The following is a 15,500-nucleotide window of genomic DNA, read 5'->3' on the forward strand; positions in this document are numbered from 1 at the left end:
AGGGATCGGTTGGTAGGACATGTTCTGAGGCATAAAAGGATCACCAATTTAGCATTGGAGGGCAGCGTGGAGGGTAAAAATCGTAGGGGGAGACCAAGAGATGAATACACTAAGCAGATTCAGAAGGATGTAGGTTGCAGTAGGTACTGGGAGAAGAAGAAGCTTGCACAGGATAGAGTAGCATGGAGAGCTGCATCAAACCAGTCTCAGGACTGAAGACCATAACAACAACAACAACCTAAGGACATCACCCACATCCATGCCCGAGGCAGGATTCGAACCTGCGACCGTAACAGTCGCGCGGTTCCGGACTAAAGCGCCTAGAACCGCTCGGCCACCACGGCCGGCGCTGCAGATATCAATACTGGGCCATGAACAAGTCTCAGCCTGCGAACCATTCAACGAAACATCATCGATATGGGCCTCCGGAGCCGAGGTCGACTCGTGTGCCCTTGACGACTGCACGACTCAAAGCTTAACGCCTCGCCTTGGCCCGTCAAGACTGACATTGGACTGTTGATGACTGGAAACATGTTGCCTGATCGGACGAGTCGAGTTTCAAATTGTATCGAGTGGATGGACGTGTACGGGTATGGAGACGATCTCATGAATCCACGGAGCCTGTATGTTACAGGGGACTGTTCGAGCTAGTGGAGGGCCTGTAATGATGTGGGGCGTGTGCAGTTACAGTAATATGGGACCCCTGATACGTCTAGATACGACTCTGGCAGGTGACACGTAGGTAAGCATCCTGTCTGATCACCTGCATCCATTCGTGTCCATTTTCCATTCCGACGGACTTGGGTAATTCCATCAGGACAACGCGACACCCCACGCGTCCAGAATTGCTACAGAGTGGCTCCAGAACACTCTTCTGAATTTAACCACTTCCGCTGGCCACCAAACTCCCCAGACGTGAACATGATTGAGCATATCTATGATGCCTTGCAACGTGCTGTTCAGAAGAGACCTCCACTCCCTCGTACTATTACGGATTTATGGACAGCCCTGCAGGATTTATAGTCTCAGTTCCCTTCTGCACTACTGCAGGCATTAGTCGAGGCCGTGTTGCGTGCTCGTGGGGGCCCTGCACGATGTTAGGCAGGTGTACCAGTTTCTTTGGCTCTTCAGTGTAGAGCACTAATGAACTGTGGTGGTCATTCTACCTGTCACACAGAACTACAATTCTAATCGTTCACATGTCTAGTGAGGCGTGTCAGTGTACGAAGTCACGCTGACATCCGCCCGTCTCATCTGGCTTCTTTGCCTTTTTGGTCAGGCAGCGTACAGCGGTCCGCGTGTTGCACTCACGATGACTAGACAGATACTCGGTGTACGAGGTGAGGTGCTGAGGCGTACAGCTGACTGCGTCACGGGTCACGGGAGGATATCGTCCTTCCCCAGGGTGGTGCGTTCGGACGCATGTGTTTTCGCGCTTATCAGAGGATCCGCCGGCTTTGCTGGGTGTATAAAGGGCGGCTGCCGTCGCGGCAAAAACACTCGAGAGAGGAGGCGTAGACCGAGAAGACGGCAACGGCGACCAAGGCGACGGCGGCGGCGGCGGCGGCAGCGGTGGCCATGGGGGCAGTGGGGGCGGCGGCGGCGGCGGGGGCGGACGCGGCAGGTCAGTCGCTCGGCTCCACACGCGCTGCCCACGCGGCCAAGTGCTGCAAACGGCCAGTCTTCCGAGTACAGCACTGCTGCAGGCGCTTTCATTTTGTCTCGATGGGAACCAGGTTGCGGTTGTAACTTAACAACTTGAGAGAATAATTCGGCTGAACCAAACATAATACACCATGATCATAAACTGAGGTGACCTAAGTCATGAAGTAGCGATGCGCACACGTACAGATGGCGGTTGTATCGCGTACACAAGGTATAAAAGGGCAGTGCATTGGCGGAGCTGTCGTTTGTACTCAGGTGGTTCGTGTGAAAAGGCTTCCGGCGCGATTATGGCCGCACGACGTGGATTTACACCCTTTGAACGAGGAATAGTAGCTGGAGCTAGACGCATCACTACGGAATTGATTGTTTCGAGACCCACAGTGTCAAGAGTGTGCCGGTAATACCACATTTCAGACATTACCTGTCACCAAGGGCCATCACTTAACGACCGAGAGCAGCGGCATTTCCGTAGATTTGAGAGTGCTGACAGACTAGCAACACTGCATGAAATAACCGCAGAGATCAGTGTGGAACGTACGACAAACGTATCCAATAGGTCAGTGGGGCGAAATCTGGCGTCAGTGGGATATGGCACACGCGAATGGATTTGCTAACAGTGTCCTACAGGATAAGTTCGTCGTACGTCCCACATTCATTTCTATGGTTATTTCATACTGTGGTGGTTCAAATGGCTCTAACCATTATGGGACTTAACATCTGAGGCCATCAGTCCCCTAGACTTAGAACTACGTAAACCTAAGGACATCACACACATGCATGCCCGAGACAGGATTCGAACCTGCGACCGTAGCAGCCACGTGGTTCCGGACTGAAGCGCCTAGAACAGCTCGGCCACCGCGGCCGGCTGCATTCTGTGTTGCTTGTCTGTTAGCACTGACAACTAAACGCAAACGCCAATGCTCTCGGTTGTATTGCCCGTGGTGAAAGTTAATGCCTAAAATTTGCTATTCTCAACACGCTCTTGGCGCCTTAGATGTACCGGGTGATCAAAAAGTCAGTATAAAGTTGAAAATTTAATAAACCACGGAATAATGTAGATAGAGAGGTAAAAATTGACACACATGCTTGGAATGACATGGGGTTTTATTAGAACAAAAAAAAAACACCCCATATTGCTAGACCCGTGAAAGATCTCTTGCGCGCGTCGTTTGGTGATGATCGTGTGCTCAGCCGCCACTTTCGTCATGCTTGGCCTCTCAGGTCCCCAGACCTCAGTCCGTGCGATTATTGGCTTTGGGGTTACCTGAAGTCGCAAGTGTATCGTGATCGACCGATATCTCTAGGAATGCTGAAAAACAACATCCGACGCCTATGCCTCACCATAACTCCGGACATGCTTTACAGTGCTGTTCACAACAATATTCCTCGACTACAGCTATTGTTGAGGAATGATGGTGGACATATTGAGCATTTCCTGTAAAGAACATCATCTTTGCTTTGTCTTACTTTGTTATGCTAATTATTGTTATTCTGATAAGATGAAGTGCCATCTGTTGGACATTTTTTAAACGTTTGTATTTTTTTGGTTCTAATAAAACCCCATGTCATTCAAAGCATGTCTGTCAATTTTTACCTCTCTATCTACATTATTCCGTGATTTATTCAGTTTTAAAATTTATACTGACTTTTTGATCACCAAGTATGTGTATGTGCATACCGCTATCCCATGTGCGTTGTCATTTCAGTGTATATGTAACTGTATTTACAAATGCTGTAACTGAAAACTATGTACCCACTGCTGCAAGCAGTAAGCAATAGTCTATTTCTTGCCGCAGCTTTGTAATAATTCTAGCTGCATTACAACATCTTTCAAAATAATTACATACTGTTAACAGGGCCACTAATAACCTGTTTTTGAAGCAAATTACGTAAAACTAATGTCAAGTACGAGAACATGAGCCCCCAGCGTCACGATAGTCGTGATACTGTTTATATAAGGGACGCAGTGCTGGCCTTCTGTACGTCTGCAATACTGCATCCTTTGCTGTTGATCATGTGGTCCTTATTTCAATTCACGTGCAGGTATGAAGAGCGGCGAGAATGGCTTCTGTATGGAGAAGGAACTCGAGGCGAACGGTGCAGGAGGAAGAGGTGGCATCGCCACACCGTTTGACGAGGCCGTCGCCATGACAGGTAAGTGAGGAGGCCCTCCTACCAAATCACCTGTAAACACATCTCGTTGTCTCTAATGCAATAGGCGTAAGGTTTTTACTCTAGCATTGCTCTTGTGTCCCTAAATTTCTTTATTTATTGGCTTTCGATGCGTATCCGTAAAGTCACCTCAAAAGTAGAATGTCAGTTATAACAATACGAACGTCAGCACAACAGAAAACCCAGTCCCCGTGCAGAGAAAATATCCGACCCGGCCGGAAATCGAACCCGGGCCCCTTTGGTTAGCAGTCTGCCTCGCTGGTTGCTCGTGTTCCTCAGTTCGAAGACCGGTCTCCGTGCTGCTAGTTTCTCCACCTCTGCTTCTGCCGCAACCTACTTCCATTTCAAGCTGCTAATCGTATTCAAGCCTTGCTCTTCTACAATTTTTACTTCTCCCGCCCCCTAACACACTTCCCTCCAATAGTAAACTGACAATACTGTCATATCGCAGAATGTGTCCTGTCAACCGATCACTTCTTTTAGTCGAGCTACGTCCATAAATTTCTTTTCTCCCCATTTCTACTCAGCAGTTTCTCATTGATTGCCTTATCTACCCATCTAATTTTCAGAATTCTTCTGTAGCAGAAAATATTTTCTGATTCTTAAATTAGTATTCGATGTTAACAAACTTCTCTTCTTCAGAAACGCTTTTTTTGCCATTGCCAGTCCAAATTTTGTAATCTTCTTTAATTCGACCACCGTCAGTTTTTTTCCCCGAATAGCAAAACTCATCTACTACTTTTAGTGTCTCGTTTCCTTATCTAATTCCCACAGCACAGCCTAACTTAATTCGAATACATTCTATTATTCTCGTTTTACTTTTTCTGATGTTCATCTCACACTCACTTTTCAGAAAACTATCCATTCTGTTCAGTTGCTTTCCGAGTCGTTTACTGTCTCTGACAGAATAGCAATGTCATCGGCAAATTCAAAATTATTATTTTTTCTTCCATAACTTTAATTCTCTTTCGAAATTTCTATTCGATTTCCTTTAGTGCTTGCTCCGCGTGTAGACTGAATAACGTGGAAGTTACGCTACAATCATGTCTCAGTCCCTTCTCAACGACTGTCCTTCGACCCCTGTAGCTGTCGTCTGGTTCCTGTATGAGTTGAAAATAACCTTTCGTTCTCCGTGATTTATCTCTGAAACCTTCCCAATTGTAAAGAGCGTATTCCAGTCAATATTGTCAGAAGCTTTCTCTCCAAGTCTGTAAACGTAGGTTTGCCTTTCTCTAACCTGATAAGACGTAGGGTCAGTACTGCCTCGCGCGTTCACACATTTCTCTGCCACCTAAACTGGTCATCCTCAAGATCGTATTCAACGTTCTTCGATTGTCCCGTAAATAATCCGTGTCAGTATATTCGAATCAAGACTTATTAAACTGATATTTCGGTTATATTCGCAACCGTCAGCACATCACTTCTTTGCAATTGGAATTATTACATCCTTCTTGAAGACTGGCGGTATTTCGCCTGTCTCATACATCCTGCACGCAAAGTGCCCAACGCTTCCTGTGAAACTACGAAACTCGCAACAACGTCTGTTTCTTTCCGTTTCTCCAGGTCCCACCTGCTTCAACTTCCAAATACCCACATCCCCTTTTTTTTTTTTTTTTCAATTTTAATCTGGAGTTCATAATCAATGAATTTTGGCCAGTGTCCATATCTGTACCTGTCTTCCTGTTAAGAATCTGGCTTGTGAAACTCTGCCTTTCCATTACACGTATCACCTACCTGAAACTTTCTGGTGTCTCCAGTTCTGTTCCCTACATATAACCCATTTCTTGTGCATATTCAGATATGTGTACCTGTACTTTTCGACCTCTACAGCTCTATCTACTACTACTACTACTACTAACTACTACTACTACTACTATCACACTGTCCCTTCTCCTGACATCTCTGCTGAGGCTCTCCCATCAGCTTCCTTTCCGGTTTTCCCATAGTCTGTGCTTCATTAATGCACTGCTCCAAACGCACGTTCTCATAAATTTCTTCCTCATATTATGACCTACATTTGAGACAAGCATACTTCTTCCAGCGAAGAACACTCTCTCTGCCTTTGCTAATCTACTTGAAATACCTTCCTTATTTCGCTCATCATGCATTATATTGTTTCTAAGTTAGCAGAATTCCTTCATTTTATCTACATTGTAGTCCCTTTCATTGGTCACTCGAATGCCCAACTTAATTTCAATATTCCTCTGTAAGCACCACATTTCAACAGCTTCTGTTCTTCCTTTGTGCGCAATGTATCTCGTCTGCTATCACTTCCATATAATTCTACACTCCACACAAATACTTCCCGTAAATCATTCGTAACACTTAACTACATAACCGATGTACACACAACTCCGTTTCTTCAGAAAACCTTTATTCTTTGTTATCTGTTTAAATTTCGCGTCATCTACACTTTTCTTTATGAGTAAATTTCTTACCCCAGTACGAAAACATGTCTACTACGTCAAGTATCTCATTTCCTAGTCTAATTTCCTCGGCATTACCTAACTTACACTCCAGTACCCAAATTTTACTTTCGGTGACGTTTATCCGACAACCTCTTTGAGTCTCAAATGAACTTCCAAATATGGTTGCGTTTTCAAGGAGCCTCAACATAGGATCCAAGAGTTGATTGGAAAAGTATGGCGCGACGGGAGCTAGAGAAAATTCCGAGTCAAACAAACTTATACTGAACAAGTGAGATAAATGTCGGCGGAAGGTAAGAAGTAGAAGTGCGTTAAAAGTAAACACATTAATTAAAGCGGTCAGTAGAAGTCGTAATAGCAAGTTACCTCAGATTCTAGTGGCTCAAGTGTTTAACATTAACAATAGCATGAGTATAATGAGACATGCTCATTGTCTCTGAAAAACTACTACAAGCTATATCCGTTTGAACGTGCTTGTTATATTGAAGTCTTCGTCTTCCTCAATAACTTCGTCCCCCCCCCCCCCCCCCCCATTTTTCCTTTCATCACCAAAGCCACTTTTCCTTCTTGTCTCAAGAGGTTTCCAATGAACCGATCGCCTTTTTAGTCGAGTCAAATATTTCATTTTTACCCAATTCGATGCAATACCTCCTCGTTCACTATTCAGTCCACTTCCGTAATTTTTTATCAGTTGCAAAAAAAAAAAAATCTTTCTGTTCTCTTCTTGTGTGTACGACTTATCGTCGCCGTTTCACTTTCCTTAAAGGGCTACAATAGAAACAACCGTTTACAGCCGCGCTGAGTGGCCGCGCGGTTTGAGGCGCCATGTCACGAATTGCACGGCCCTCTCCCGCCGGAGGTTCGAGTCCTCCCTCGGGCTTGGGTGTGTGTGTTGTCCTTAGCATAAGTCATTTTAAGTATTGTGTAAGCCTAGGGACCGATGACCTCAGGAGTTTGGTCCCTTAGGAATTCACACACAATTGAACAATCATTCTTCACACGCACCATTCGGTAATAGAAATGGAAAAGGGGGCAGTAGATTGTGATAACAGAAGTACCCCCCGGCACACACCATGAATGATTTGGCTTGTAGATTGTAGATGTAGATGCTGATATGAAAAGGAACAATCGTATCGGCTCAGTCGTAGGTAAGGTACATGGCACTGACAGGGTACTGGCAGTCTACAAACGAGATTGCTTACAAACACTGGTTCCAACCATTGTAGAGTGCTGCTCAGGTGTGAGGGACCCGTACCAAATAGGACGAGCAGCGGATATTGGAGCAGACACACGGGAGAGAGCATCACAGAAATGCTGAGAAACTTGAATTGGCAGACCCTATAAGGCAGACAGCAAATATGCCGCGAAAGCTTACATACAAACTTTCTACATCTACATGATTACCTTGTAATTCAAAGTGCCTGGCGGATGGTTCATCGAACAACCTTCAAGTTATGTCTCTACCATTCCACTATCGAACGGCACGCGTGTAAAACGCACAATTAAATCTTTCCGTGCGAGCTCTGATTTATTTTATTCAAATGGTTCAAATGGCTCTGAGCACTATGGGACTTAACTGCTGAGGTCATCAGTCCCCTAGAACTTAGAACTACTTAAACCTAACTAACCTAAGGACATCACACACATCCATGCCCGAAGCAGGATTCGAACCTGCGACCGTAGCAGTCGCTCGGTTCCAGACTGTAGCGCGTAGAACCGCTCGGCCACTCCGGCCGGCCATTTATTTTATTACAATGATCATTTCTCCCTATGTAGGTGTGCTCCAACAAAATATTTTCACACGTTGAGGAGAAAGTTGGTGATTTAAATATCATGAGAAGTTCCTGCCGCCCCAATTCGTGTATCATATACGTGTACTCCTCGCCTTCTTTGAAATTTTTCGATGTTCTTCGGCAATCCTATCGGAAGCGGATCCCACACCGCACTGCAGTACTGCAGAAGAGGGGGATAAACTAAGTATAAGCAGTGTCTTTAGCAGACCTGTTACATTATGTTAGTGTTCTGCCAATAAACTGCAGTCTTTAGTTTGCTTTCCCCACAATATTATCTATGTGATCCTTCAAAGTTAGTTATTCGTAATTGTAATCCCAAAGTACAGGACGTCAGTTATTGAACTATATGAAATAAAATCGTCATAACTTCTGAGCGGTTTGCGTTAGGGCGTTCAAACTACACGATTGGCCGCGGGACATGATAGGAATTAGTATGGCCGTATGGTTTGGTTTAGCGACGAAGCCCACCCTAATTTGAACGACTTCGTCAATAAGCAAAATTGGCGAGTTTGTGGGACTGAGAATCCGCATTTCGCTGTCGAGAAATCTCTTCACCCTCAACTGGTGATTGTATGGGGTGCAATGTCCAGTCACAGAATAATCGGTGCGATATTCCTCGATGGCACGGTGACTACCGAACAGGTTTTGAAAGATGATTTCATCACCATTATCCGAGGAGACCTTGATTTCGACAAAATGTGGTTCATGCAAGACGGAACTCTTATCTCATCGAAGCGGGAGAGTGTTTGATGTCCTGGAGGAGCACTTTGGGGACCGCATTCTGGCTCAGGGCTACGCAAAGAGTCGCCGTATTCTGCGGATCTGAACGCATGCGACTAGTTCTTTATGGGGCTATATTAAAGATAAGGTGTACAGCATTAACCCCAAAACCATTGCTGATCTGAACACAGACATTCAGTAGGTCATCGACAGCATCGATGTTCCGACACTTCAGCGGGTCATGCAGAATTTTGCTATTCATCTGCACCACATCGTGGCCAGTAATGGCAGACACAGCGAACATGTCAGAACCTAGATCCGAATATCTGTAGTGACGTTAGCATGTTGAATAACTTCTGTGCACACCGTAGTTTGTAACTACTTTCCTTTTTTTTCATAAAGTTTAATGATTGTCATCATGTATTTAGTTGAATTGAGAGCCTTTAGATTTGTGCGATTTGCCGTGTAACCATTATTTAGCGGATTCCTTTTAGTACTCATGTGGATGACCTCACACTTTTCATTATTTACAGTCATTTGTCACTTTTCGCACAGTATAGATATCTTGTCTAAATAATTTTTCAATTCCAAGTTTGTTTGTGTGAAAAGAAGTGTACGACGAAATAGTTGTATCAAGTGACAGAAGAACGACAGGCCACCACAAAAAAGAGTGACAAACACGTTGAACAGTGTGTTGGTGGCGAAATCACAAAGATGGGAATGTAGAACAGTGATAAAAGTGGTATGCGACCTCCAGACCATATGTGAGGAAACGCAGATCAGAAAATCGTAAGTAATTACATTTTTACACAAAATCGCGAAGTGGACTGTTCGATAATCTGTAACTAACAAAACTGTATCATTATGGATCCCACTGATGATGCCTTAAAACAGTAGAAGGCGAAACGCGTATGGATTAAATAAAGTAACTAGCAGCAGGAAAAGGCAGTTGGATTTGCAAAACAAGTATTTTGCAATTCGTTTCCATCATCTGAAGAGTTTACAAGACGGCAAATGACAGCATCATCTGCAAACAATCTAAGAGAGCTGCTGAGATTGTCTCCTCAGTCGTTTACGTAGGTCAGGAACCTCAGAGGGCCAGCACGCCGGACATTGCTTCTGTTTTACTCAATGACTTTGCGTCAGTTATTACGAACTGTGACCTCTCTGACAGGAAATCACGAACACAGTCACAGAACTCAGATGACATTCCATAGGCACGCAATCTGATTAGAAGTCGCTTGTCAGGAATGGTGTCAGAAACCTTCTGGATATCTAAAAGCCGGCCGGTGTGACCGAGCGGTTCTAGGCGCTTCAGTCTGGAACCGCGCGACCGCCACGGTCGCTGGTTCGAATCCTTCCTCGGGCATGGATGTGTGTGATGTCCTTAGGTTAGTTAAGTTTAAGTAGTTCTAAGTTCTAGGGGACTGAAGACCTCAGATGTTAAGTCCCATAGTGCTCAGAGCCATTTGAACCAGATCTAAAAATGTGAAATCAGTTTGATATTCCCTGCCGATAGCACTCATTACTTCGTAAGAACAAAGAGATAGTTGTGTTTCACAAGAAGGATATTTTCTGAATCTGTGTTCGCTTTTTGTTAATAAATCGTTTTCTTCGAGGTAAATCATAATCTCCGAACACAGTATACGTTCCAAAATCCGACTGCAAATCGATATTAGTAATATAGGTCCGTAATTCAGCGTATTACACCTATTTCCTTTCTTGGGTATTTCTTAGGTATTTAAGAACCAATATTAAGGGAAGAATTCAGAGATATTGTACATCCCATCGCTCCTTCACAATGAGAAAATCAGCCTATCAATTGAAGACATAAGGTCTGAAAATGAGTCCTTGATAGTATTTTGGCACTTTATCTTACAGGTCCGTCTTGATCACACAAACTTTTATACATCACTATTACCGGTTTAGGCTACTGCCGTCGTCAGAACATAAAATATTCTGATGCAGTATCAACGTCAAATTAAACATGTTTGTATATGAAGATAGTAATTCTTCTCGAAAGGACAGATACCATTGATGACCATGCAGCTTCTCTAGAATAATTAATTGAAACCCTCAACTGCCGACAGGTGTTGTTGATATACCTCGATGTGCGCTCCGACCGGGACTCGAACCGGGATCTCCTGCTCACATCGTAGACGCTCTGTCCATCTGAGCTACCGAGAACACACATGAACAGGTACTATCTTCTTATACATAGTTAAAGGCTACCCAGCCATTGACCTTCGTCTGTGCGAATGCGCACAGGTTGCCCGAACTCTTACGAGAATCGTCACCTCCGTTGGTGCGAGTAATGAGTGGATGGGCAAATATCTATTAGGAACATTATGTATGTAGATTGTGGACAGTTGGGAATGTGGGTCTCACGGGAAGCGTGCAAGGGGTAAGTCCTCCCAGTCACTCTGTTCATCTATGTCCTCGGTGGCTCACATGGATAGAAAGCGTCTGCCATGTAAGCAGGAGATCCCGGGTTCGAGTCCCGGTCGGGCCACACATTAGCAGCTGTCCCCATCGAGGTAAACATATTTAGTTTGACAATGATACTATGTTTCATAATCTGAGGATGGCGGTACACGAAATTGGTAATAGTGATGTGTAAGATAAAGTGAAAATCAGCATACCACAGCCTGCACGGAGACGTTTAACCTGTGAATCCCCGTCGAGCTCCATGCGCGATTGGATTGGGGAGAAACCCAAACATTTGATGCCATAGCAAGTGCCCTCTCACATGCACTTCACGCTGTTTTGCAAAATCTCCATGTAGATGTTGATCCTCAGGTACAATGAAATCGGGAATGTGTGTCGAGGGTCGAGGAGGGGGTAGGGGGGGGGGGGAATGTAAACACAGGATAGAGTGGAGGCCCGCACCAGACCAGTGACAACACCAGAGACACCGAGACGACGAAGGCAGAGGCAGAATGCTCCACGTGTATGTGTGTGTGTGTGTGTTGTGTTGCAGGTTCGGGCAAGTTTCACTGGGTGCTGCTGACGGTGTGCGGCCTGTGTCTGGTCGCCATGTGCTTCGAGGTGCTGGGCATCGCCTACGTCACGCCGGCGGTGCTCTGCGACTTCGACATGACGTCATTCGAGAAGGGCTTCCTCAGCGGAACCATCAACATAGGTCAGTGTCACCTGAGATGGACACGTTCCCCTTTTTTAACCTGTCCGTGCTCGTCCGTTAGCCAGGCAGGCAAACTGCCGCACGTTATCGGCCAAACGGGCAGGCTGCTTTCCTCCCGTCCAAACCAAGCTGTGTCCAACCCGAGCAGGCTACAAGAGTCCAGCCAGCCTGTCCGTCTTCCCTTTGTGCTACGCTACGTACGTAGCAGTTTATTCTATACTCGTTACAAAACACTGTGAGTAGGGTTCGAATTATATGTATTCATTTTGGGTCATTGTAGACCAAAAAATGGTGGATTTTATTTGTACTTTTTATTTCCTTTTCGGCGTAATTTGAGCTTTTTTATTTGTATCGATGTGAATGTAGAGTAGGAATTAAAATGCATGGAAAAGAAATAAAAGAGGTTTGCCGAAGACATTGTAATTCTCTGAAAGACAGCAAAGGAGCTGGAAGAGCAGTTCAGTGGGATGGACAGTATCTTCAAAAGAGGATATAAGATGAACATCAACAAAAGCAGAACGAGGACACTGGAATGTAGTCGAATTAAATCAGGGGGAATTAGATTAGCAAATGAGACATTTAGAGTAGTAGATGAGTTTTTCTATCTGGGAAGTAAGATAACTGATGATGGTTGAAGTAGAGAGGATATAAAATGTAGACTGGTTATGGCAAGGAAAGCGTTTCTCAAGAAGACAAATTTGTTAACATCGAGTGTCAGGCAGTCTTTTCTGAAAGTATTGGTATGAAGTGTAGCTATGTATGGAAGTGAAACATGGACGACAAACAACTTGGACAAAAGGAGAATAGAAGCTTTCGAAATGTGGTGATACAGAAGAATACTGAAGATTAGATGGGTAGATCACGTAACTAATCAGGAGGTACTGAATAGAATTTGGGAGACAAGAAATTAGTGGCACAGCTTGAACAAAAGAAGGGGTTTTGTTGATACGACACATTCTGAGACATTAAGGGATCACGAGTTTAGTATTATAGGAAAGGTGTTTAAAAACTGTTGAGGGAGACCAAGAGATGAATACAGTAAGCAGATTCAGGAGGATGTAGGTTGCAGTAATTACTCGGAGATGGTGAGTGTTGCACAGGACAGAGTAGCATGGAGAGCTGTACCACACCAGTGTTCGGGCTGAAGACCATAACAACAACAACAAGAATCAATGTGAAAGGTTCTCTCAGCAACTTCATTCTTCTTACGACTAGTGCTCACTATCATCTCACCTTCAATACTAAGCAGAACCATCTCTAAAAGTTGACATCCTTTGCACTTAAGAACTTGGAAGATGTCTATTATACTACGTAGCCAACTACAGTAACATTTGGAAGTCAATTTTCAGTTACCTTAGTATGTTCCAGCCAAAAATGACCGCAGGTATATCAATGTTAATTACTTTTTGCAGGAGGTCTACTGCGGGTTCCCTGAATTCATTCTAAGTGGCCAAAATTGTTCACCGTATATTCCCCAAATGTATCTTAGCAAACACAAAGTTCGTTTTTCATATTATGTTAGTGTAAAAAGCACATGTCTGTAAGAAGAAGCTTTCCTTGCGCTCTAAGCTTTCTTCGTACTCCGTTTCACACCGCCAGAATGTGGTTTTTAATATCCACAGATCCATATTTTTTCCTACTACAGTCAATGTGTGCCCCCCACTTAGAAAGCCTGTACAGAACTAAATGTAGAAAGCCTTTCTACATTTCTACACGGTTGTCAGCCACTAAGTGTTGTTTGTCCTCTTTCAAAATATTTCTGGAGTTGGTAAACAGCTGGACAAATTTACAAACATGTGACATACTCGAAGTTCCCAAATAAGTATTTACTAACTTTTTACACAATTTGCACTGCGAGATATCTACCGCTGAAACTGCCTCATAGACACACAACTTTTCCTCTGCTAGACCTGGGCCCTGCTTCCTGATTATCATGTTGCTGTTGTTGTGGTCTTCAGTCTAGAGACTGGTTTGATGCAGCTCTCCATGCTGTTCCCCAATTCTTAGTTTCTCCTCCATTTGCTTTAAGTATGGCTTGTTCATTTTGCTGTTGCCATTGTTACGCTAGCTGACCTGCAGTGAAGCCACCTACGCAGACGTACAGCTGGCTATCTTGTAACCAGTTTGCACTGATAGCACAACCCGTTGCCAGCAGACTGAACCGGTCTCCTGAACCTTGCGCGGCTGGCGCTAACCCAGGCTGGCTTGCTTTAACCACTGTGCCTCAGTACACAAAACGTACTCGCCTGTCTCCGCCGTGGCAAGCTGAGCTTCCTTAATGGTTGCGGTGGGGACAGCAACAGGCAAGCTGGCTGGAGAATTTTTACGCCTCTGCTACCTACACGCCAGAGAGCTGCAATTTCAATCTGCCAACCTGTGGGTGATACGAGGATACAATTTACTGATGTGGTTGCTGCATTTTACTATTTCCTGACAAAATCAACAAGCACAAAGTAGTCATACGAGGAGGCGTGTGAATACAGCCACAGATCACACAGATCGCACATGACATCACTATACGGAAGCCAACGTCTCGATCAGCTGACCGGCTCTGAATCCATTCCCAGGCGACTTCTGAAAGTTTGTTCGATTTACCTCTACCTTCATTTACTAATTTCAGGAAAGATCGTTAGTTGCGCTGATCCTATAACACAAGTTCAGTTAAGGTATGCTGCTCAATTACTTGTTTGCAGTTGTATTACCAATAGAACATACTTATAATCTTAGTCATCATAGCTGGATTTAAATGCCTTACTACCGAATCATTCGCTTACGAAAACGACAACATCTCTTCAAGTCTTGTGTCCGTTTCGGAAACAATGGCTCCATCTCTAGTAGATGTGCGAAGAAGGGCAAGCCAAAAATGGGAAGCTTCTTAACATTTCTCCATTCCATAGAGTACTTTAAAAGACTATGTAGACCGCAGTCTTGGTGGCAAAGACGACGTGAACATTGGCAAAATGGGAAGATTGTTTGTCCTTGAGAGTGGCCTCTAAGTTAATTTCATAACCCAAATGCAGGAAATAGGGTTCGGCCCAACGTTACAACGTTAACTGTATAACCCACTAACCATTGTAGCACAGTGAAATCAGTGTTTAAGAGAAAACAGAAGTCAAAGAACAAAAGAAATTACGGATTCTAAGCCACTTGAAAAGAGAGCTGCAAAATAAAAGTGCTTGGGTTCAACGTTGTTTTCGTCTGCGAAGGTTCCACGAAAGTTGTCAGTCCATAGTCCATCGATTCACCTGATGCTACGATATTTGTGTGTAATATTTGCGCAAATGTTAGTGACGATGACACCGATGCTGAAATTCAATGAAAAATGCCTTAAGTGAATTTTAGCAATGCAAAGGAAAATTATCCCAGAATTAAAAATATTATCGCGAAGTTTACGATATAGTGTCACAGAATTACGTGCGCTATAACGAAATTAGTTGCATGGCCACCTTATTTACTGCATTTTATAACCTCAACACTTTTTCATTCCTTAAATCTTCTTCATCATGGATTATTAGAGAAATGTATTGGTCTCTTACACTTAAAATATACACTATGTGATCCTGAAAATGTCTTACAAGTTCG

At 44.2% G+C, this 15,500-nt stretch overlaps 1 protein-coding gene across 1 annotated transcript in view; it reads left to right on the top strand.

The window, feature by feature from the left end:
- Positions 1-1,573: 1,573 nt before the first annotated feature.
- Positions 1,574-15,500, top strand: part of LOC124552482 (synaptic vesicle glycoprotein 2A-like) — an 85,425-nt gene continuing 71,498 nt past the window's right edge. The window contains exons 1-3 of the mRNA XM_047126763.1: positions 1,574-1,624; positions 3,709-3,819; positions 11,757-11,918. Coding sequence (XP_046982719.1) covers positions 1,579-1,624; positions 3,709-3,819; positions 11,757-11,918 — 319 coding nt within the window. The 5' untranslated portion in view covers positions 1,574-1,578. The remainder of the gene's footprint in view (positions 1,625-3,708; positions 3,820-11,756; positions 11,919-15,500) is intronic.

This window comes from Schistocerca americana, chromosome 10, assembly GCF_021461395.2.
Source record: "Schistocerca americana isolate TAMUIC-IGC-003095 chromosome 10, iqSchAmer2.1, whole genome shotgun sequence".
Taxonomy (NCBI): Eukaryota; Metazoa; Arthropoda; class Insecta; order Orthoptera; family Acrididae; genus Schistocerca; species Schistocerca americana.